The 23237-nt window shown below is 34.5% G+C and overlaps 1 protein-coding gene across 1 annotated transcript in view; it reads left to right on the forward strand.

The window, feature by feature from the left end:
* LOC6042425 overlaps positions 1 to 18084 on the forward strand; it is a 48283-nt gene extending 30199 nt beyond the window's left edge. Inside the window, exons 3-5 of the mRNA XM_038248566.1 lie at positions 9747 to 9889; positions 11771 to 11912; positions 14803 to 18084. Of these exons, the coding sequence (XP_038104494.1) occupies positions 9747 to 9889; positions 11771 to 11912; positions 14803 to 15052 (535 nt within the window). The 3' untranslated portion in view covers positions 15053 to 18084. The remainder of the gene's footprint in view (positions 1 to 9746; positions 9890 to 11770; positions 11913 to 14802) is intronic.
* Positions 18085 to 23237: the final 5153 nt, after the last annotated feature.

Below are 23237 nucleotides of genomic sequence, written 5' to 3' on the forward strand. Positions count from 1 at the left end.
ATATGTCTTTATTGAACTTTCTTATAATAATTACATTTCATTTACATTCTAAGTGGTATGGCTACATGCTCTTCATCTTTGTTATATTTTTCGTTTTCTAATTAACTGTTTACATTCATTTATTTACTTCAAATCGTTTTACATTTTTGCATTGAATCGAATACATTTGGGTGAAAAAGAAAAAAATCACTTTAAGAACTAATCCTAACTTAAAACTAAAAAAGTAAATTCATTGAAATATTCAAAATCATTAGAACGTGTAAACTACGAACTGTATTTTAAGATAAATCCTCCAAGCGTTCTTACTTGTTCCGCACGAGTTTTGCAATCACGCAGTGTTGTTGTCATCTCGATGAAAATGTTCAGAAGTTCTTGTGATGAAAACAGGCCACTGCTGCCTTCATCCGTTGATGCTGGTTGGTTTTCCCTCGGTTGCTGACTGAAGCCAGGAGGTGTTGTATTCTCTGCAACTTTTTGCCGCTGATTCAACGGCAATGGCTGCAGATTTGGAACCACTCGAACAGATCCCGCTCCAGGTGACGCCAAAGCAGGAAAATCCACGTCCGTGAATGCTGGTGGTGTTTTGCGACGATTTGGTTGGTGCCTCGTCGTCGCTTGCTGCCGAATTTTCACAAACTCAGCTCGTTTTGGGCAGCTTCGATTCTTGGTCGAATGGTCGCCAACGCAATTGAAGCATTTGGCTTCAATGTTCTCGTTGATTGTTTCACAAGCTTGAGTTTTGTGCTCACCTCCGCAGGTTGCACAACGACTCTTGATGAAACAGTTCCTTCCACCATGTCCAAACTGCAAACAGTTCGAACACTGTGTCACGTCACGGTGCACTGGACGATAACGTTCCCAAGTCACGATGATGTTAAAAATTGCCCGAACTGCTTTCAGCTCAGACGGCGTTGTCGATCCTTTCTCGAGATGAACCAGGTACAGTTGATCACGATACTTGATGTCCTTGTTGTGTCTCGTCATCTTGAAGACTTCGATCACGTTCAACTTAAGAGTTTTTAGCTCTTCTTTCAGGACACTCACATCCATGTCGTACAGGCCTCGGAGGACCTGTTTCATGGGGCGTTTACCTGGATCGTCATGGCTGTAGTATTCAATCTTTGTGTTGTTCAAGAAATCCCGAACGTAGTTGTAATCCTTTCTGCCAGGTAGCAGAATTTTGAGTCCATCAGCACACAAGCGAATGGAAGATCGTAATGCACCAGATTTGATAAATCCGGTCAGCCACTTTCGCACCGAATCCGATGACGATGTTTTCACAAAAATGGGTGGCAACTTTTCCCGTCGTTCAAATTCTTCCTTCTCGCTCACGTCCACAGGGAGGGTAGCGAACTGGTTTCCAGACGAATTTTGAGCGTCCTTGCTCAAACTGCCTGGCTTTGCAGGTAGCGCTTCGGCATTCTTTAGCTTCTTCAAATCTGCCGATCCTGCTGGTGAGGACTGCCTCTTTTTCTTGCCGTGAGGCATTTTTTGCACTTTTTAGCACTTTTTTGGTTTGTGAGGGACGCACGTCTGACTCGCTTCTCTGCTGATCGCAGACTACTTCATACATCATGTTTGTATGGACAGCTGTCAAATTTGTAAGGAAATTTACATGGACAGACTAATGATGCAAAATGGCTTCTTTGGGCATACCAAAGGCACAAAAAAAATGTCAAAATCGCGCAGTGGTACCAACATAAGAGAAAAAAAGTGTGGCTGTCATGCCATAACCAATTTTTGGAGTGGGATCAGGTACACAAAACTGACATTGTTTCTGCTCCTACCACACGGGAAAGGCTTGGCTTTATGCCAGCCAGATCTTGGTGTTCAGTGAAGCCGGCCCGAAAATGTTATGCTAAAATTATAGCGGCCAGGCCTACTGCGTCGCATTAGTCGCAGAGACAGATTCTGTGAACGGACCACAGAATCAACAGGGGAAGAAGGATGCGTAGACATACCGTACCAAACGCTCCGGATCAGTAATGATGAGGTGTGTAAATGTAAATTGGTGAATTGGTGAACAATTTGTGGTCGATGTCGAAAAGGCCGATGTCTGATCCATGCAGGGGAACCTATCGACCTAAGGGTGTAATGTTTTTGACCGTGTTTTGTGATTTTCGGCAGAAAACTAATATTTTCATTCAAATAAGTTCCATTTTGTTCTACAAAATCGCCAAATCTGCTCCGACAGAATCGACCACCATATGTTTAGAACGATCCGTGAAACTTTTTGCAAAACGGATTTCACTAACGCTAAAGGATCTTACCAATATCGGTTCAAACCCATTCCCCAGAAATCGATTCCTAAGAATTTCATTCCCTAAGATCCCAAAACACATAATGTCCCACTGCCTAGAATGACTAATGTGTGTTTTAGTATGTTGAAAATAAAAGGGATTTTATTATTGGTCCGGTGTTCTGTTGAAAGTTCACGGATAGAAATCCGGTCCGCATAACCGAAAACAAGTTGCGATAAAATCGAAAACAACGATTGTTTTCGATTTGATCGACAATGTTTTCAAAATCGACAACATTCTCTTCGATTTTGAAACATTTTGTTCTCAAAATTGGCAACCGTCCCCTACGATTTCCCCGAGCGTAACAACTGTCAAAACGCAGCCTAAATTAATCAAAACGTCAACCGAGCGATCGTGGCAGTTTGTGTTTTTTTGTCGAAATCGGCAAGGCGTCCTCCATCTCCACCGGAGTGACCCCGCCGCAGCAGCAGCAGCAGCAAGGCCAAGGCCAGACGCAGCAGTCGTCGAATCAACAGCAGGGTGGGCGTCGGATCAACAGCAAGAAGACGGCCAGAGCAATAACGAGGGCACGACGCGGCGGAAGATTGAGCTGCGCACGCCGATGGACTTTTCGGAGGCGGAAACAATCAGCTCCGGGTTCTCGGACAAGATCAGCAGCAAGACGACGCAGATGGACGAACGGCCGAGGAACTTTTTGTGCACGATGGCGGGCCGTAGGACTGCAAGTTCAGCATCTACGAGGATCAAGCCGTGATTGACTCGCGGTTCCGGTTCAGCCCGTCGCACCGGGAGTTGTTCCGGGAGATCTTTGGGATGTAGAAGAAGGCGGCGGATAACAAGCAATCTGTTGCCACTGTTGGACGATCAGAATCCGTTTGTGGGAGGGAGCGGGGGGCAAGGCTGGAACTCCGAAGGTTCCTCCGGTAACGCCTGCTGGGGAGGAACCACCGAGCGAATTTGGGGACGACACGCGGAGCGTCATCTCGTCGGCGGTTTTCGAGCAGTCGTTTGTACGAGTGCATCACCTATTCGAAGCGCAAGGAGATCGCCGGTCATCTCCTCCAACCTGGTCAGCACCTCTTCATCCAACTGAACGGCCAACGCCGAGTAGAACGGGACCTCGGGGACCATCCACAACCGTAGCCTCATCTCGCCAACGCCCTCCTCACAGCAGCAGCAGCTCAGCACTCCCGCCTGTGGCCAAAGTGGTGCCTCCTCCTCCTCCTCCTCCTCCTCCTCCTCCTCCTCCTCCTCCACAGACTGCGTCGCCGACCTTTTCCACTGGATCTTCAGCCACCTCGGCAAGGAAAGCGGCCCGGCCAACATCATCCGTACATCTTGGTCAAGCTTCGGTCGGTCGTGCAGAAGGCGCTGTATATCCACACACACACACACACACTTTGCTACACTCTACCACCACAAAACTCTAAACCATAATCCATAATTCCAAAATTTTAAATTCTTAGATTCTAAATTTCTAAAATTCGATAATACTGTCATTTTTTTAAACAACACAAACAACAAATCTTAAAACACTGAAATTTTCTAATCTTAAAAATCTTTAATTCTAGAACTTTGAAGTTTTTTAATTCAAAATTCTAAAATTTCTTAAATTTTCAAATCTATACTTTCAAAATTTTACATTCAAATATTCTAAGTTCCAAATATTCTAAACATAAACTAAAATTTCAAAACCTAAAAATCTTAAACTCTAGAATTAGAGAGTTTTTAAATTTTTTATAAAAAAAATCTACAGTTCTAACATTTCAAAATTCAAAAACTCTAACACTCCAAAATTTTAAATTTCTGAAAATCTTAAATTCTAAAATTTCAAAATTCTGTAATAAGTAAATTGTAAAATTTTGAAATTATAAAATTGTAAAATTCTGAAATTCTAACATGCTAAAATTTAAAAATTCTCAAATTCTTAAATTATAAACTATTATTTTTGAATTCTAAAATTATAATTTCAGAATATTAATTCAAAAATTATAAAATCCTGAAATTATAAATTTTTAATTTTTGTAATTCTGAAACAGTCGACATAAGTGCATTTGCACTAATTCTGAAATAATAAACTTAAAAAATATATAGTTCAAAAATTCTAAAATCCTGAAATTTTGAAATGCTGACATTTTAAAATTCTGATATTCTAAAATTGTTAATTTCTGAAATTTTAAAATTGTAAAACTGTGAAATTCTAACGTTCTAAAATTTAAAATTCTCAAATTCAAAACTTATAAACTTCATAATTATATGATTCTTAAACTCTGAAATTCTAAAATTATGAATTTCTGAAACTCTAAAATAGTAAAATTCTGAATTATAAAATACCACGATTCTAAAAGATTACAATTTTAAAATTCTTAAATTCTAAAATTGTAAATTTCAATTATTCAAAAATTTTAAAAATCCTCGAATTCTAAAATAATAAACCTCAAGAATTATATAATTCTAAATATCTAAAATTTTTAACTTCTAAAATTCTAAAACAGTAAAATTCTAAAATACAACAATTCAAAAATTTTAAAATACTGAAATCCTAAAATTGTTAAATTCAAACATTCTAAAATTTTCAAATTCTCAAATTCAATATTAGAAATATTTTAAAATTCTAAAATTCTAAAATTCTAAAATTCTAAAATTCTAAAATTCTAAAATTCTAAAATTCTAAAATTCTAAAATTTAAAATTTAAAATTTAAAATTTAAAATTTAAAATTCTAAAATTCTAAAATTTAAAATTCTAAAATTCTAAAATTTAAAATTCTAAAATTTAAAATTCTAAAATTCTAAAATTCTAAAATTCTAAAATTCTAAAATTCTAAAATTTAAAATTCTGAAATTTAAAATTCTAAAATTCTAAAATTTAAAATTCTAAAATTTAAAATTCTAAAATTCTAAAATTCTAAAATTCTAAAATTCTAAAATTCTAAAATTCTAAAATTCTAAAATTCTAAAATTCTAAAATTCTAAAATTCTAAAATTCTAAAATTCTAAAATTCTAAAATTCTAAAATTCTAAAATTCTAAAATTCTAAAATTCTAAAATTCTAAAATTCTAAAATTCTAAATTCTAAAATTCGAAAATTCAAAAATTCGAAAATTTGAAAATTCGAAAATTAGAAAATTATAAAATTATAAAATTATAAAATTATAAAATTATAAAATTATAAAATTATAAAATTATAAAATTATAAAATTATAAAATTATAAAATTATAAAATTATAAAATTATAAAATTATAAAATTATAAAATTATAAAATTATAAAATTATAAAATTATAAAATTATAAAATTATAAAATTATAAAATTATAAAATTATAAAATTATAAAATTATAAAATTATAAAATTATAAAATTATAAAATTATAAAATTATAAAATTATAAAATTATAAAATTATAAAATTATAAAATTATAAAATTATAAAATTATAAAATTATAAAATTATAAAATTATAAAATTATAAAATTATAAAATTATAAAATTATAAAATTATAAAATTATAAAATTATAAAATTATAAAATTATAAAATTATAAAATTATAAAATTATAAAATTATAAAATTATAAAATTATAAAATTATAAAATTATAAAATTATAAAATTATAAAATTATAAAATTATAAAATTATAAAATTATAAAATTATAAAATTATAAAATTATAAAATTATAAAATTATAAAATTATAAAATTATAAAATTATAAAATTATAAAATTATAAAATTATAAAATAATAAAATTATAAAATTATAAAATTATAAAATTATAAAATTATAAAATTATAAAATTATAAAATTATAAAATTATAAAATTATAAAATTATAAAATTATAAAATTATAAAATTATAAAATTATAAAATTATAAAATTATAAAATTATAAAATTATAAAATTATAAAATTATAAAATTATAAAATTATAAAATTATAAAATTATAAAATTATAAAATTATAAAATTATAAAATTATAAAATAATAAAATTATAAAATTATAAAATTATAAAATTATAAAATTATAAAATTATAAAATTATAAAATTATAAAATTATAAAATTATAAAATTATAAAATTATAAAATTATAAAATTATAAAATTCTAAAATTCTAAAATTCTAAAATTCTAAAATTCTAAAATTCTAAAATTCTAAAATTCTAAAATTCTAAAATTCTAAAATTCTAAAATTCTAAAATTCTAAAATTCTAAAATTCTAAAATTCTAAAATTCTAAAATTTAAAATTCTAAAATTTAAAATTCTAAAATTTAAAATTTAAAATTCTAAATTCTTAAATTCTAAAATTTAAAATTCTAAAATTCTAAAATTCTAAAATTCTAAAATTCTAAAATTCTAAAATTCTAAAATTCTAAAATTCTAAAATTCTAAAATTCTAAAATTCTAAAATTCTAAAATTATAAAATTATAAAATTATAAAATTCTAAAATTCTAAAATTCTAAAATTCTAAAATTCTAAAATTTTAAAACTCTAAAACTCTAAAATTCTAAAATTCTAAAATTCTAAACTTCTAAACTTCTAAACTTCTAAAATTTTAAAATTCAAAAATTCAAAAATTCTAAAATTCTAAACTTCTAAACTTCTAAACTTCTAAAATTTTAAAATTCAAAAATTCAAAAATTTTAAAATTTAAAAATTTAAAAAATCCTTAATTCCTTAATTTCGTAAATTCCTAAATTTTTAAATTCCCAAATTCCCAAATACCCGAATTCCCAAACTCCCAAATTCTCGAATTCTCAAATTCCTAAATTCCTAAATTCCTAAATTCCTAAATTCTCAAATTCCCAAATTCTCAAATTCTTAAATTCCCATTTTACCAAATTCCCGAATCCTCAAATTAACAAATTCACTAATTTCCAAATTCCCAAATGCTCGAATTCCCAAACTCCCAAATTCCCGAATTCCCAAATTCCTAAATTCCTAAATTCTCAAATTCTCAAATTCCCAAGTTCACAAATTCCCAAATTCCCAAATTCTTAAATTCCCAAATTCCTTAATTCCTAAATTCCTGAATTCCCAAATTCCCAAATACCCGAATTCCCAAACTTCCAAATTCCCGAATTATCAAATTCCTAAATTCCTAAATTCTCAAATTCCCAAATTCCCAAATTCTTAAATTCTCATATTACCAAATTCCCGAATTCCCAAATTAACAAATTCACTAATTTCTAAAATCAAAAATTCCCCAGTTCCCAAATTCTCAAATTCCCAAATTCTTAGATTCCCAAATTCACAAATTCACATGTTCCCAAATTCTTAATTCCCAAATTCTCAAATTCTTAAATTCCCATATTCCCAAATTCTAAAATTCCCAAATAACCAAATTTTAAAATTCCCAAATTCCCAAATACCTGAATTCCCAAACTCCTAAATTCCCGAATTCTCAAATTCCTAAATTCCTAAATTCCCAAATTCTCAAATTCCCAAATTCACAAATTCCCAAATTCTTAAATTCCCAAATTCCTTAATTCCTAAATTCCCAAATTCTCAAATTCCCAAAATCCCAAATTCTCAAATTCCTAAATTCCCAAATTCTTTAATTCCCAAATTCCCAAAATCCCAAATTCCTGAATTCTCAAATTCACAAATTCCCAAATTCCTTAATTCCTAAATTTCTAAATTCTCTAATTCCTAAATTCCTATATTCCTAAATTCCTAAATTTCTAAATTCCTAAATTCCGAAATTACCAAATTCTTAAATTCCCAATTTCCCATATTCCCAAATTCTCAAATTCCCAAATTCCCAAAATCCCAAATTCACAAATTCCCAAATTCACAAATTCTCAAATCACCAAATTCACAAATTGTATTCCCATATTCCAAACACACACACACACACACACACACACACACACACACACACACACACACACACACACACACACACACACACACACACACACACACTCACACAAAGATTAATTTTATAATTAATGATGTATTTTTTGCCTCAATAAATAAAAAAAACGAATCAACTGTTTTACTGAACCAAAAGAAATATCCAACGGTCAATTCAAAAACCAAAACCAACGGTCAATTCAAAAACCGATTAAATCGTTCGGGATGGCTGCGTGCATTTTGTTTTGCCAGCCGTCACCAACCGTGACGACACAAAATCGACAACATTGTTCTCGATTTTGTTGCAAATGTTACCGGACGACTGGTCGACAACATTCTGAAACGAATTTCAGAACGAATCGAGAACAATGTTGTCGATTTCCCGGACAGGATTTCTATCCGTGTTGTAATCCATAATTTATTTTCTATGACATTACAAGCGAAAAAAAATCTTATTCAAAATAAAAACCAAAATTCTCCAATCTCTCAAACAATAACTCTTCCATAGTTTCAAAATCAGGCATAACATTTCAAAAGGGTATGTATTAGGGTGGGTACATTTTTCAAAAAGTTCTCTGATCAAGTTTTAGTATGGTTTCCCTAGTAGGGCATGTCCATAGGGACTCTAATGCCAAATATCAGCTCATTTGGTTGTAAACTGGCTGCGCGCATCAGGGTTAAAGTTTACATGGGAATTACTATGGGAAATTGGAACTTCAGGCAGCTACCACGTGGTTGAAATATTTGCAAATTTTCTATGCAAAGATTCTGATTCGACTAAATAATTTCAGGATTACTCGAAATGTTCATTTTCTAGTTAAAAGAAGGTTTGCAATTAAATATTTCAGCCGTTTCTCACCCACGTGGTAGCTGCCTGACGTATGGCGTCGCGGTGTTCATCGAGCTTTCATAGCATGCTAAGGAAAATTTGATGCTTTTTGAGGAAAAACCGTTGATTCCGGAGACATCGGATTGTTTGTCGATGCGCCAGGTCTAGGGACAACGAATCCATATGCTCTCTTCGGGAAAAGTGTTATCCAGACCATTCCCCATAGGCCTGACCATACCAGAAGTTGGCGCGTGATTTTCCCAGACCTGTAGGAGCGTTTGAACAAAAAGTTCCAATTTCCCATAGTAATTCCCATGTAAACTTTAACCCTGATGCGCGCAGCCAGTTTACAACCAAATGAGCTGATATTTGGCATGAAAGTCTCTATGGGCATGCCCTACAAGGGGAACCATACTAAAACTTGATCCGAGAACTTTTTGAAAAACGTACCCACCCTAGTATGTATGTTTTTTTAATGAACACTTCCAAATGTCTGGAGACTTGCCTGAGCAAACCAATGATACACAATAATTCCTCTGGAATGCACTATGTGTCAGCCAAAAAAACAATAAAAAATTCGATTTCTCCCAAAAGGTGAAAAGCATTACTAGGCTACTGGTCTTGCCTGGATTCAAAACAGCTTTAATTTGTATGACCTGTTCCAATATTCACCCTAAAGTATGTTATAAACAAAGCGCTTACAAATTAAATTCCCCAACTCTATTTCTATACGTAATTCAATTGAAATTCCATGGCTGTTTTCGGGTTTTTTTTAATGTTTGCCTGTTTTGCTTCCCATTTTCAGATTATTCAACCGGGGCATGGATTGCGTTCAGCACTATCTGGATAGCTGCGTGGACCAAAAGGACCGGAAGATCGTCGAGAACGAGGTTTACGGTGCCAGGAAGCTGTACGAGTTCCTCTGCCGGGATAAATCGTTCCAGCGAGGTTAGTGCCGGGTGTTTGGGTGTTATCCCATTTCGGGTGAAACGTAACATTCTGTTCAAACTTTATCCATCATGCACCGAATCTTGATGAGCTGGCGTTTTCGAGGCAAACAGGATTTCCGGTGTTTATAATACATATGATTGCGTTTTGTGTGTGAAAAACGTGCTTGATCTTTACACACCATTAACGTGACCAGTGAAACAAGCTTGGCATATTCAAAATAATCATTGGGATTTAGCATTTCTTGTCTGTTTGCCTATGGGCTTAGTTTTTCATTATCTTCACTATTAAAATGTAGAAGGGAACTTCCCAAGTTCATCCACATTACATTGATAGGGAAACAGAAAAAAAAAACACCAGAAAAACCAATTAGGGTACGTTATCCATTAGTGGACCCCTTTCCTATAGTGGACCCTCTGAAGGGTTTTTGATGAAAAATTCAATAAAATCACAATTTCAAGCGTGTTGTTGTCTACAAATCTTTTATTTGGCATGTTCAGCATCATTTAAAACAATGTTGACTGACATTGAATTTTCCTTTTTACCAAAATAAGTGTTTTGAGTTCGACATCTGAAATCAGCCATGGCCACTAGCATTTTCACAACAAAACTGCATTTATATTTTATGATTGAATTAACCATCCAATCATTTTTTGACTGATTATTTAACTTCAGCAAGTCGAAATAATGTAAGTTAAAGGATCTTTACTAAAATATAGCGAAGAACTGCCATTTTCGAGCAAAAATTAGGGGGGTCCAATATAGGACAACGAAATCCAAACTTTTCCAAAAGTGGACCCCTGTTAATTTAACTTTCAAAAATGAAGAAAACTGTGTATCCAAGCAAAAGTTTCTCTGAAACATACAATAAATGCTTGTTTTTATCAACCTAAACGCATATTTGTTCAATTATGAGTATAAATCTAGCTGTTTTCATGTTAATAGTACCAAAAAGCTGAAGCCGTAAGAATTTATAATTAATCAAAACTATAGTTAATTGTACTTAACTGAAGCATCATAATTGCAGTTTGAAATGATATTTCATAATAATAAATCAATAAAAAAAACATTTTTTTAAATAAACAAGCGTGGTTTTATCAGCAACTGAAAACAAATCTAATGTTTAGGTTCGGTCAACCATTTATGTAATTAATATGGGAAAATTTGCATCAAGATTACTTTTTTTAAATTATTTTTATGTTTGCAGTGGGTTTTGAATCGTTATCTCTGATCTTTTTCGGAAATAAATGTGTTTAAATATCTGTAAGGTTTTTTTGTTGTTTAAAGCCAAATTTGTTAACAAAACATATTTGTTTATGATGAAAAGTGAGCAAAATCCATCTTTTATTCAGTATATCTATCATTAGACCTACACCATGCACCAAAACATCAAATATCGGTTAAATTTGATATAAAAATAACAGTTTGCCTATAGTGGACCCGGGTCCACAATCGGATTATGGACCCGGGTCCACTATAGGAAAAGGGGGTCCATAACAGGCAAAAAACACTTTATTTTCAAATGGCTATTTTTCTGCTCAAAAACAAGTAACTGATGAAACAAATAGTCAACATTGTTCAAAAGACTTCAGATTTAATTGTTTTGTACAAAAGGTTATGAAAAAGTGCTTAAAATATTGAAAATTTGTTAAAAAATATGCTTCGGCTCTACTAGGGGGTCCACTAATGGTTAAAATACCCTAACAAGCACTTTTTAGGGAACGTTTTTAATGAAATTCCATAGTGTTGGAAAGCGTAAGAAATAGGTGATTTTAGGCTTTCCTTTAATCTACTTATAGTTGCACATTCACAAGATCCCCACCGACATTTGAGCTTTCAACTACTGTTATGACGAAGCTCTGGTTTTTTGTTCCTTCGCAGAATTCCTCCGGCACAAAACGTGCTTTCACCACGTGCACCCGGACTGGGACCGGTGCTCGAAGGACTTTGTCACCATCATGAAGGAAGAGATGGCCAAAACGAACGAACAAACGTACAACGTGCAGTACATGCACTTTTGCTGGTAAGTTTCTCTCTCTTTCTCTTTATTCAAACATTGGATCAACCCCTAATCCGACAGCTTTATAGTGGGCCGCCATTATGGCACCTCTCGGCGTTAAAATTATGGCAAAAAAAAAAAGATTCAAAGTAGATTTTCCGAATTCCCACTCAGCTAGATTTGATAAATCGTTCAAATGGTGCTTCGTCACGATCGTCGTCATTCACAGGCTATATAGGAAACTGCCCTTTCAACAGAAAAAAAAAAAGATTTATGAAATAGAATTTCATCCATATCGGTCGTAATCTCCCTTGGAACATACATTTCATTCCACGTCTCCGGCGGAGCGCAACGAACCAAGATGCCGTTATTTGATATCATTTCCTTTCTTCCGCCTCTGACTTGAGAAAAGTTTTTGGTATTGCTTTTTAGAGAAGTGAGAGTAAAATTGAAGATGTTTCACTAACATTTTGGGGAATTTCAATTTGAAAAGGATGAAACTTTGGAAGTAAACAAACAGTCTATCCCACCTGCTCTAGTGACAGTTTACGTTGAGTAAGAGTGGGATAGGCTACTTGTTTACAACCAAGGTTTCGCCTTTTTGAAAATTTACTACGAAAATAATCTGCAACAAAAAAATCATTTGAAGACCAAGTGTGAGAAATATGTAAAGATAATTTTTCGCAAACTGACACGAAATCGGGAAGAGTTGCCCCGACCCCTCTTCGATTTGCATGAAACTTTGTCCAAGCTCCGTCCTTGCATTCAAAAAAAAGTGAATTTTACGACATTTTCTCATCTCTTCATTAAGTTTTTTAAAGTTTTTAAATTGAAATTTCTATACGACTTTCCAGGCCCAGTGAAAAAAAATAATTCAACACTAAAATTAAGAACCTCTCGTCACAGTGTCCTGCTGCAAACAATGATCGAACTCAAACTGTCACAGTCCTGCGAAATATGTAGGCTTACATATCGGGCGGTCAGCTAAAAAAACCAGCTAGAAGTCGCCCGAACTTTTGCTAGAACGGTACCGAATCAGCGTAACACCCAGCTATAATGAAAACATACTTTAAATGTGTTGGAAAAATGACTGAGTAGAAAGCCTTATTACTTAGAATTGGTGCAATTAATCGAAAAAAAAAATATATATATATATTCCGGGTACAAGGTTTTAAACCATCCCATGCTCCTGCGCAAAAGAATCTTTTTAATCCCTTAAAACACATCACACAATTTCGAATATTAATCAGGCCGGGACTCGTGGTGTAGGGGTAAGCGTAGTTGCCTCTCATCCAGTCGGCTTGGGTTCGATCTCAGACGGTCCCGGTGGCATTTTTCGTTAGCTCAGTCTAGGTATAGGAGTCGTCTCTCTGGGTCTTGACATGGTGGAGTCGCTTGCAGGCAGTATTATTGTCGACTACCCTTTCCCTCCGCCATTGTTAAAAATAATACACTGAAACCCCGATGGTTTGACACCAACTGTTGTCAAACGAACGGGGTCACTTTTTAGTTTTACACCCCTTTTACACGGAATTCACACACACTATCAAACGTGTGTTTTGATAGTGTGCGTTAGCGCCCAGTAAAAAGTGACAGTTCGTCAAGTATTGACAAATAAAAATATATAAAATTTAAATTACGAACCATGGTTTCAACATTTTAATGAAAAAAGTGTTTTAAAATGCATTATACACCAGTCCAGTTGTTTTGCCATCATTAGTTTCCAAAATATGTAAGTATTGACGAAAATTTTATTTTTTGCGAGTAATATTTTTTTTTTTTTGCGGTGCTGTACATTGGAATTCATAAAAATGCAAAACATTTTTAAACAAGCCCAAACATGCTAAATATGATTATCAATGCAGGAAAATGCATTTTAGATTGTTTTCAGTTGATTTGACTTCTATTTTCATTGAAATTTTGAAGTTTTTTGGAAAAATATTTTTTGTCCCCTGTTTTTTCCGACCACAAAACTTGAAAAATATTTGCAACGACCTAATCAATTTTGTAAATTTGGCTCGCAAGCTCATTTGAGCTTCAAATTTGGCCCGGCCTCCAAAAACATTGAGCACCCCTGCACTAAAGCGATTGGAAAATCTATTCAATAGAAACAAATTTTCAAATATTCACATGGCCATTTTATATGACTTGCCCACAACATTGTATGGAGCCTTTTAATGGCTTCTTATGACATAGGGATTTTATAGGCAAAGTTTCTTGCAAATCTACACGGAAAGGGTATCCATCGCTAAAAAGCGAACAAGTTAACTAAAACTAGCGAAAAGGCGCTATATTTTCTAAACTTGCAGAAAAAATACCTTGGATAGCTAATTTTTTTTTCGCTGATTTGGAAACCGGTCAAAATTGTCGCTGGTTGGGGGATCAGTTTTGCTAGAATCAGCTACTTTTTTCGCTGGATCAGAAAGAGCTGCAGGTCTTCAAAATCAACCAGGAGATTTCTCTGCTGGTTTCGGGAGACAATGCGCTGGTCCAGCGTTTTATTTCGCTGACGTCTGGATTACCTTTCCGTGCAATGACAAATCGCTGAATGTTGCGTCTGTCACTTTTGCCCCTGTTTCCGCGACGTCAGACAGGGATCGCAGCAACCGATGGTCGATATTCGAGTGACATCTTGATCAACTTGATGATTGTTTTCGCAAGAGTTAGCAAATGTTTGATTGTGGATGGCAAAACAACTGTCAACACTTTGAATGTCAGGATCCCTACCTTTGTGTGTACATTTTGGATTATTGCTAGTTTCATTTAAACGGTAACAATTTCAACGTCTTAAACATTAATCTATGTTTTCCTCCTACGATTTCTCTCTCTCTCTCTCTCTCTCTCTCTCTCTCTCTCTCTGTCTATCTTTCTCTCTCTCCCTCCCTCCCTTCCTCTGTGTCTCTCTCGATTCCAGTGCGCGGTACGGCTACGAGGAATGCGTCTTCAAAGCGGCCCAGTACAAGTGCAAACCAGAGTCGGCTGTCTTCCTGCAGCGGATCGCCCGACTACTTTCCACCGATAAGCACTTCCAGAACTGTGATAAAATCGAGCAGCAGATTTGCTCTTCCGGACTGCGCCACGCCACCACCGGAACCGGCCTGCTGATGATGCTGATGGTGGTGGTTTTGGCGGGCTTGCCCTTGACGAGACTCGAACATCGATAAGCACCACACAAAGTGGGCATTGTAGCCCCACCACCGGCTGTTTAGATTATGATAGATCTGTGTACCGTCTATCGAGAAGTGGTTTATTGACGAAAATGGTGCTGAGTTGATGTTATGCGGTTTTTTCCGGAACGTGGCCGAGATCATTACTGCGGCGGATGAACAAAGTGCGGGGAGTTTTGCGAAACGTATTGTGATGTTTGTATTGTGTGATAGGATGAATTGCCAATTAGATATCGACTGGGGGGGAATTAAATGTGGCTTGATGTTGGTTTTTCAGGAGAGCTAACATAACGATAGTAATGAGGTTTCATTTTGAACAGTTAGGCAACCGTGATGGATTAGCGTTAGTCAGTGTCACAGAGCGTGGCGTTGTAGGCGTAGACTAAAGAAATTGACGACATTTTAGAACGATTTTCTTTTCATTCCCGATGGTTAAATAAAAACGACATCCTGTAACTTATACCTGCATGATTGTGACTAGTGCAACGGCTTACTAGAAATAACATTCATTATCTTGTAACGACTTAACTTAAAAATTTCACCATGTGTAAAGCGAATAACGCACGTTTATGCAAAGAAATGCATTTATTATAAGAGAAAAACACTTTTTATGAAAGCAAATGACCAACAACAACAAAACGTTTGACCTATTCTCAGATTTTTGCGGTTTTCGTTATTCAAACAACATTTTCAGATGCATCAGAGTTACTTGCTAACTTTTATTTTAGCTATTTTTAGCTATTTTTAAAGAATATTAAAAAAAATATCATCCGCTTACAAAGCGGACAGCGTAACCATTGGGCTAAGCCTGCTGCAAAATATTTTCAACAGCCTAATTGGTTGGAGAATAGCATGATTTTAAGCAGGGCACCTAATTGAGACTCATCAGCACTTTGACGCTAGATTAGGAAAGATCAAGGAGACTCGTTCCTATTTTATATGTAAATTTATGACCAACGTTTTATCAGCAAAATTATTTTTTTCGCAATTTTCAAAAAACGTAATTTTTTACAACAAATATTCCTCAAAAACGTTGCACATCGCAAAAGAAATGTTATAAGTAGAGACTTCAAGTAAAATAACTAAGAAATTTCCCAAAGATAACTGACAAAATTATACGTATCGTCACGCAAAGCTGTTCATGGCGCTATTTGAAATGTTTGATCGACTCAGTTTGAGGTAAAATGAATATTTTAACTGCTGATCTTGGGACCAAAAAACCGGTTGATGAAAATATGTCAATGCCTCAGTGATCTCTTGTTCTAAGCTTGCTGGGATTCCTATCTAGCTTGCACAAGAGAGCACAGATGCATAAATTTATCCGATTTGCGAAAATCAACCGAAGGTAAAGTACCATGCTTCTCCATAGAAACAAGTTTCCAGTAGAATTGGGTCCGAAAATGAAGCTTAAATTTGAGATATTATTGTTCTCAATGATGAAGCTTATTTTCCTGAGTACAATGATCCTTTGTACGACTGCATAGGATTTAAAATGGATTTTTGAATCAATTTTGAAAAATTTACTTCGCGCCCCTTCTCGACAGAAAAGCTACTTGACAGTTGTTCCAATGGGACCAAAGTTGATCCATCGAAATAATGTTGTCTAGACAATTTATTTTTTGCATTACAATGAAAAATAGTTATCAGAAATGGTTTTTAATCATGTTTTTTACCGTTATACATAAACATTTACATAGACCCTATTGTTACGTTTTGCTGGAGGTGCTTTAAGTTCGATCAATGTATCGTAAACTGGGCGAATCGGGACTACATTCTGAATAGGACAGCAGTTTTAAAGCATTTTAAAGCTTCAAATTTGGAAATCAATGCACTAATTTAGTTGATCTGTATCTGATCTAACCTAAATAAATAAAAAATATTAAAATATAGTACAAGAAACGCCCCAAAAACTAGAGCACGAAATGAAAACAATAACTAACACGTTTTGTTTGTTTGTCCATTCTGTGCATTCTCCCACAGTTTGGTTAAATGTGCTTGCCGGGATGCCCGAGTTATAATTTGGAAATGTGTTCGGAAGTCGGGCATGTCCGTGTGTCAAACGCGTTCTGGCCTGAAATCCCTGTGGCCAGTCGTCGCACTAACATTAATTTTCAGGGTGTGTCAAGATATCATGACAAGCTTGAAACTTCTTTTATGTAATAACAACAATGCACGGAGTTTTTTTTTTTGTTTTTATTGAACATCTCTGGATTGGAATCGAATTTTGGGGATTTGTGAAGGTCATAAAGTGAACTCAATTTGGCCCAAAATGCACGTGCGACAAGATAGCATGACAACGATTAATCGCTTTACTACTTGAATCAAGAACTGATAGGGCTTCCAAACACTTGTTTTCAATACGAAAAGAAGCAGAGAAAAAAATCTGTTGAAGATTTTTTGTTGCACATCTTCTAGATAAAATGTGTGAAATTCATTTTTTATACATTTTTATTTACGTTTTCTATTGTTAATTTGAGTCAATTTAACAAAACATTCTAGAAAATTACATATTAAAAAAAAGCTATTTTGCGAGATATAGGATTGAAATCAGTTATTAAAAACTAAGTGAGCAAATAAGTTTCCATCAGAAATTTTGTAATACAATTCGTTTATATTAGTGACAAGAAAGATGGAAATAAAATCCGTGTACGTGTTTTCCCTTAAAGTGTCAGAAGCTTGCTAAAATCAAAACGTCTCATCATCTGAATTGTGGTTTGGATAACGATTGAAATAAAATCTAAAGAGGGAAATTTGGTGATTGTTCTTGACCCCGTAAAACGACCAGTCTTAGTACATTGAGAGTCTATGCCACCATACAATAAACCAAGCATAAAATCAAATAAAAAGTTTCATCTCTATGTAGCAAACATTAAAAAAAAAACACAAAGTTTGAGTAGAAAGCTGTTATCAACCCGAAACTGAATATTTATCTCTTTAGACTTAACTGGTAGCTGGATCCAAATGTTATGTACCTAGACTTGTTCAAGATTTTCTTTCAAATAAAAAAACAAAGCAAATAATCAATGAAACCAGATTGTTTCACTTCATTTTAAAACTACCGAATTCTAAATGTGTTGGTTGCACCTCGTCCGAAACTCGAAGTTTTTTGACACTTATCACGCGGTTCGACGTCGTCGTGCTATCTTGTCGCACCCGCCATTTTGACGTTCCGAGAAAAACGCGTTTTAATGTTTGACCTTGAATATTCAAAAACGAGAGCACGCAATGTAAACAATAACAAACACGTTTTGTTTGGCTCACCATTCAGTGCATTGTCCCAAAGTTTGGTTGAAGTTGGTTGCTGGAGTCCCGAGTTATAATTACAAATGTTTACGGTAGTCTAGCTTGTACGTGCGACAGACGCATCCTGACTTTCCTGGCCTGAAATCCCTTTGGCCTTTTGTCGCACTTGCATCAATTTTCATGGAGTGACAAGATAGCACGACAAGATTGAAACTACTTTCATATGTAAAGTGACAAAAATGCACGGAGTTTTTTCGGTTTTTGTTGAATATCTCAGGATTAAAATCGAATTTTGGGGATCTGTGAAGGTCAAAAGGTGAGGCATTGTGAGCTGCACAAAATGGCGTTCTTAACTCAATTTGGCCCAAAATGCTCGTACGACAAGTTAGCACGATGGCGACGGGTTGGAGATTCAGGGAATGCCTCTCATTCGTTTGTAGAAATATGAAAGTCAGTTTCATATTTCTACAAACGAATGAGAGGCTTTCCCTGAATCTCCAACCTTCTTCACAATAACATTCACTAAACTATAACCAAATCGATAAAATAGTTGAGGGGCCATCCCTTAACCACGTGCGTCTTCTGAGGGGAAGAGATAAGTTTGCCGATTGCTTAAGCTTCATACAGATAAAGGTTCTGCAATTTTCGAAAAAAAAGTTCACGTAGTTTATGGATGGTTCCTGATTAATGTTAACTTTCTTAGCACGCATGAATATGTTGATTGTTCGTCAAATTTCCGATAACATTTTGTCAAGGTATGATACATTTGAGCATCATGAACACGCTCCAATAAAAAAAATTAAATTAAATTTCCTGACCAAAGATCAAATTGTAAGTTTTGAGTATAAGTGTTATAAAATCATTTTAAGTTGATCTATGTGGGTAGCAAAAATAAGATATGCATGTTGATAATTATAATTCCATACCAACTGTAACTAAAATTTTAAATTTTATTTATTACCAAAAATTTACTTAAATTCAGCACAATCGATTGATGCATGTTCAAGAAGCCCAAATCTATCAAACCTTAACAAAACCGATGCGTTTACCGAACTCAACTTCAAAAATGGCGAGTTGTGTTATCACTAAAATAGCATTAAGCATTTTTGTTCATCCCTTAAAGTACCAGTGCTATAGAAAATGTGTTCCCAGCATTAAACGCACGGCATCTTCCCGTTCTAATTTCGAGAGCACTTTGGCTCTCTGCATTCCTTCCGGCGGCGTGGCAGCAAATTGCCTTTTCGTTGTAGGACCACCAAAACGTAGTTTTCCCGCCCCTCTATTGACGTATTGACATAGGCACAAGTGAAGAGTGGGGGTAAAATTGCACATTGTGAGCGTGGAGAAAGGTCCAACATTCCTGCGGGGATGTATTAATTAACTAGACCAGACAGGGAGAGAGGAAGAATCTACCTTTGTGTAGGGTTGAACGGTAAAAGGTTGCACCGTGGGTTGTTCCGGACCAGACCAGACCCGGTGGTGCGTTGGAATCGATGGAACGTTTCAACATGTTTTTTGCTCCTTCGATGCGAATCTAGGGGAAACGCATGTATTTTCGTTCACTTTATTCACATTTTTTGTTGTTGTTTGGATAATCCATTGTGGTAAAAAAAGGAAAGGACGAAATAGAAAAAAAAAATCATAAACTTGTAAAAAAAACAAGTGGTTTCCCCTGGTTGGAAGTTTGCTTTCGATGAAATTCATTTATATTGCATGACTCAATAAAAGGTTTGCTATGGAATCCATTTTTTTCGCCACTGCAAATCTAAACCATTCCATTGCTTTCATAACGCAAACGATCAAAGTTATTTATCAAAAACAAACGTTTCTGAATCTGTCACTTTCTAAAACAGAGATACTAATAAATTTCAGTTCCGAGGATTTTGTATAGTGTTGTTACATTATAGTGAACTATCCCCATAGATGAAATACGACGCCAGATTGTTACAACAAAAGCCAATAAATACACTAAACGGAGATAAAACAGCTTGAAACCCTACCTGAAATTTGCGAAAATCCGATGTCGTAAATTACACCTAGCAAATCGGCATATCGTTCCTCGACAAAAAGCTAACATAAAAAAGTAGAAACTAGGCCAGGCTCTCCATCTTCGATAACACTTGCTGAAATGGTTCCTTTGGGTGGTATACACTCGGTACCGAAGTTTAAATTGTGGCAAATCGATGTTGCTCGTCCTACTATCTTCACAGTGTGAAAGATAGCAGCGACTAGAATATTTTAAAATTTGATGTTACCTCATCTTGTCATTGGGTAATTCTCCGCCAACTCACACAGCAGTTGGTCCGACCCCTCTTCGATTTGCGTGAAACTTTGTCCTAAGGGGTAACTTTTGTCCCTGATCACGAATCCGAGGTCCGTTTTTTGATATCTCGTGACGGAGGGGCGGTACGACCCCTTCCATTTTTGAACATTCGAAAAAGAGGTGTTTTTCAGTAATTTGCAGCCTGAAACGGTGATGAGATAGAAATTTGGTGTCAAAGGGACTTTTATGTAAATTTAGACGCCCGATTTGATGGCGTACTCAGAATTCCGAAAAAAACGTATTTTTCATCGAAAAAAACACTAAAACAGTTTTAAAAATTATCCCATTTTCCGTTACTTGACTGTAAAATTTTTTGGAATATGTCATTTTATGGGAAATTTTTTCATTTAGAACATTTTTTTTCATTTTACAATTTCGTGTTTTTTCTAACTTTGCAGGGTTATTTTTTAGAGTGTAACAATGTTCCACAAAGTTGTAGAGCAGACAATTACAAAAATTTTGATATAAAGACATAAGGGGTTTGCTTATAAACATTACGAGTTATCGCGATTTTACGAAAAAAAGTTTTGAAAAAGTTACTTTTTGCGTTTCTCTTTGTTTCGTCGTCCGTGTCTGTCGCGGGTGACCATGAACGGCCATGATCGATGACGACCAACTTTTTCAAAACTTTTTTTCGTAAAATCGCGATAACTCGTAATGTTTATAAGCAAACCCCTTATGTCTTTATACCAAAATTTTTGTAATTGTCTGCTCTACAACTTTGTGGAACATTGTTACACTCTAAAAAATAACCCTGCAAAGTTAGAAAAAACACGAAAGTTTAAAATGAAAAAAAATGTTCTAAATGAAAACATTACCATTCTGGGTCAATGTAGATTTGAAAAGTACATTAAATTTCCCATAAAATGACATACTCCAAATTTTTTTTACAGTCGAGTAACGGAAAATGGGATAATTTTTTAAATTTTTTTAGTGTTTTTTCGATGAAAAATACGTTTTTTCGGAATTCTGAGTACGCCATCAAATCGGGCGTCTAATTTTACATAAAGCCCCTTTGACACCAATTTTCTATCTCATCACCGTTTCAGTTTGCAAATTACTGAAAAACACCTCTTTTTTCGCATGTTCAAAAATGCAAGGGGTCGTACCGCCCTTTTTTTCGTACCGCCCCTCCGTCACGAGATATCAAAAAAACGGACCTCGGATTCGTGATCAGGGACAAAAGTTACCCTTTGGACAAAGTTTCACGCAAATCGCAGAGTGGTCGGGGCAACTTTTCCCAATTTCGTGTGAGTTGGTAGAGAATTATCCCATTAAAAATATTTTCAGTAGAGTAGTACGGAGCAAACAGCTTTTGTTTCTAATAAATTTGATTCAAAATCACAAAAATAGTATGCCTGCCAAAATAGGACCAAAAAACAAACTTATGAGAAAATAGGAAGATTTTTAACCCTAAAAATGAAACTTTAGTTATATAAGTACTTCTTAGTTTAAAGTAGTTACTATATCATAAAATTATCTTCAATTGGGGTAAAAAACAACCCCCAATTGAAAACTTGATGAAAAGTTACCTTTAACATAAAAATTAACTGAAAAATCATTTTGCCCCACATATGGGGCAAAGGAGGCAAAGGAGGATGCGTGGACATAAGGCTTTCTAGGCCCAGTGAAAAAATATAATTTAACTCAAAAATGATGAACTTCTCGTCACAGTGTCCTGATGCAAACAATGATCGAGCTCAAGCTGTCACAGCCCTGCGAAGTATGTTGGCTGACATATCGGGCGGTCAGTAAAAAAAAAACAGCTAGAAGTCGCCTGACAAAAATCTTTTGCTAGAAAGAGATAGGAAACCTGATGCAAACAATCGTCCAGCTGTAATGTAAACATACTTTGAATGTATTGGTAAATTTCTGACTAGAAAGCCTTATACCGTACCGCTCGCTCCGGTCTTTGGAATGACCCATTTTTGGGTAGAAATTAGAAAGGCCACGTAGGTGGATTAAGTTAGTTTTTTTTTCTAACCTAACCTAATGGCAAGGTTTCAGCCTTTTGCCGAAACGTTTTGAATTTGAATGATTTTTTATTTTGCTACAGAGTGCACAAGTTTGCACAAACAGTTTCACGGCAATGCAACAATGTGCGGGTGTTTCTGCCTGGAGCTTTAGCTTTCGACACAGAAGAAGTTTTTCGAAGCAAATTGCGCTTTTTCGTGTTTGTGTGAGAGATTAGGGAAGGATGACCAACTGATGCCATCAAACAAAATTTTAAATAAAGAATTTTGGAATATTAGGGAAAAAATGTGGTTTTCATTTATAATTTGATATATTATTTAAAAAAAAATACTCCTCCTACATTAACACATTAGTTTGATTAGTTTTTTGTGGCGGCTCTTTAACTTTACCATAATGATACAACAGTTGCAGTACAATTCAACGAGCAAAAAAACACTTCCGAAGGTTGCAAATAAATTCAGATTAATTTAAATCGCACAAAAATACTGGAACGGACGCCTCCGAGAGAAAGTTTTGCAATTAAAATTATACGTCCGGTTGGAATAAAGTAACTTTAAAACCAATTCAAACCCGACAAATGAGCGGAACTTAATCTACGTAAGGTGTGCCACATTGAAACTAGTTATCGAATTGATGCATTTG

This window comes from Culex quinquefasciatus, chromosome 1, assembly GCF_015732765.1.
Source record: "Culex quinquefasciatus strain JHB chromosome 1, VPISU_Cqui_1.0_pri_paternal, whole genome shotgun sequence".
Classification (NCBI taxonomy): Eukaryota; Metazoa; Arthropoda; class Insecta; order Diptera; family Culicidae; genus Culex; species Culex quinquefasciatus.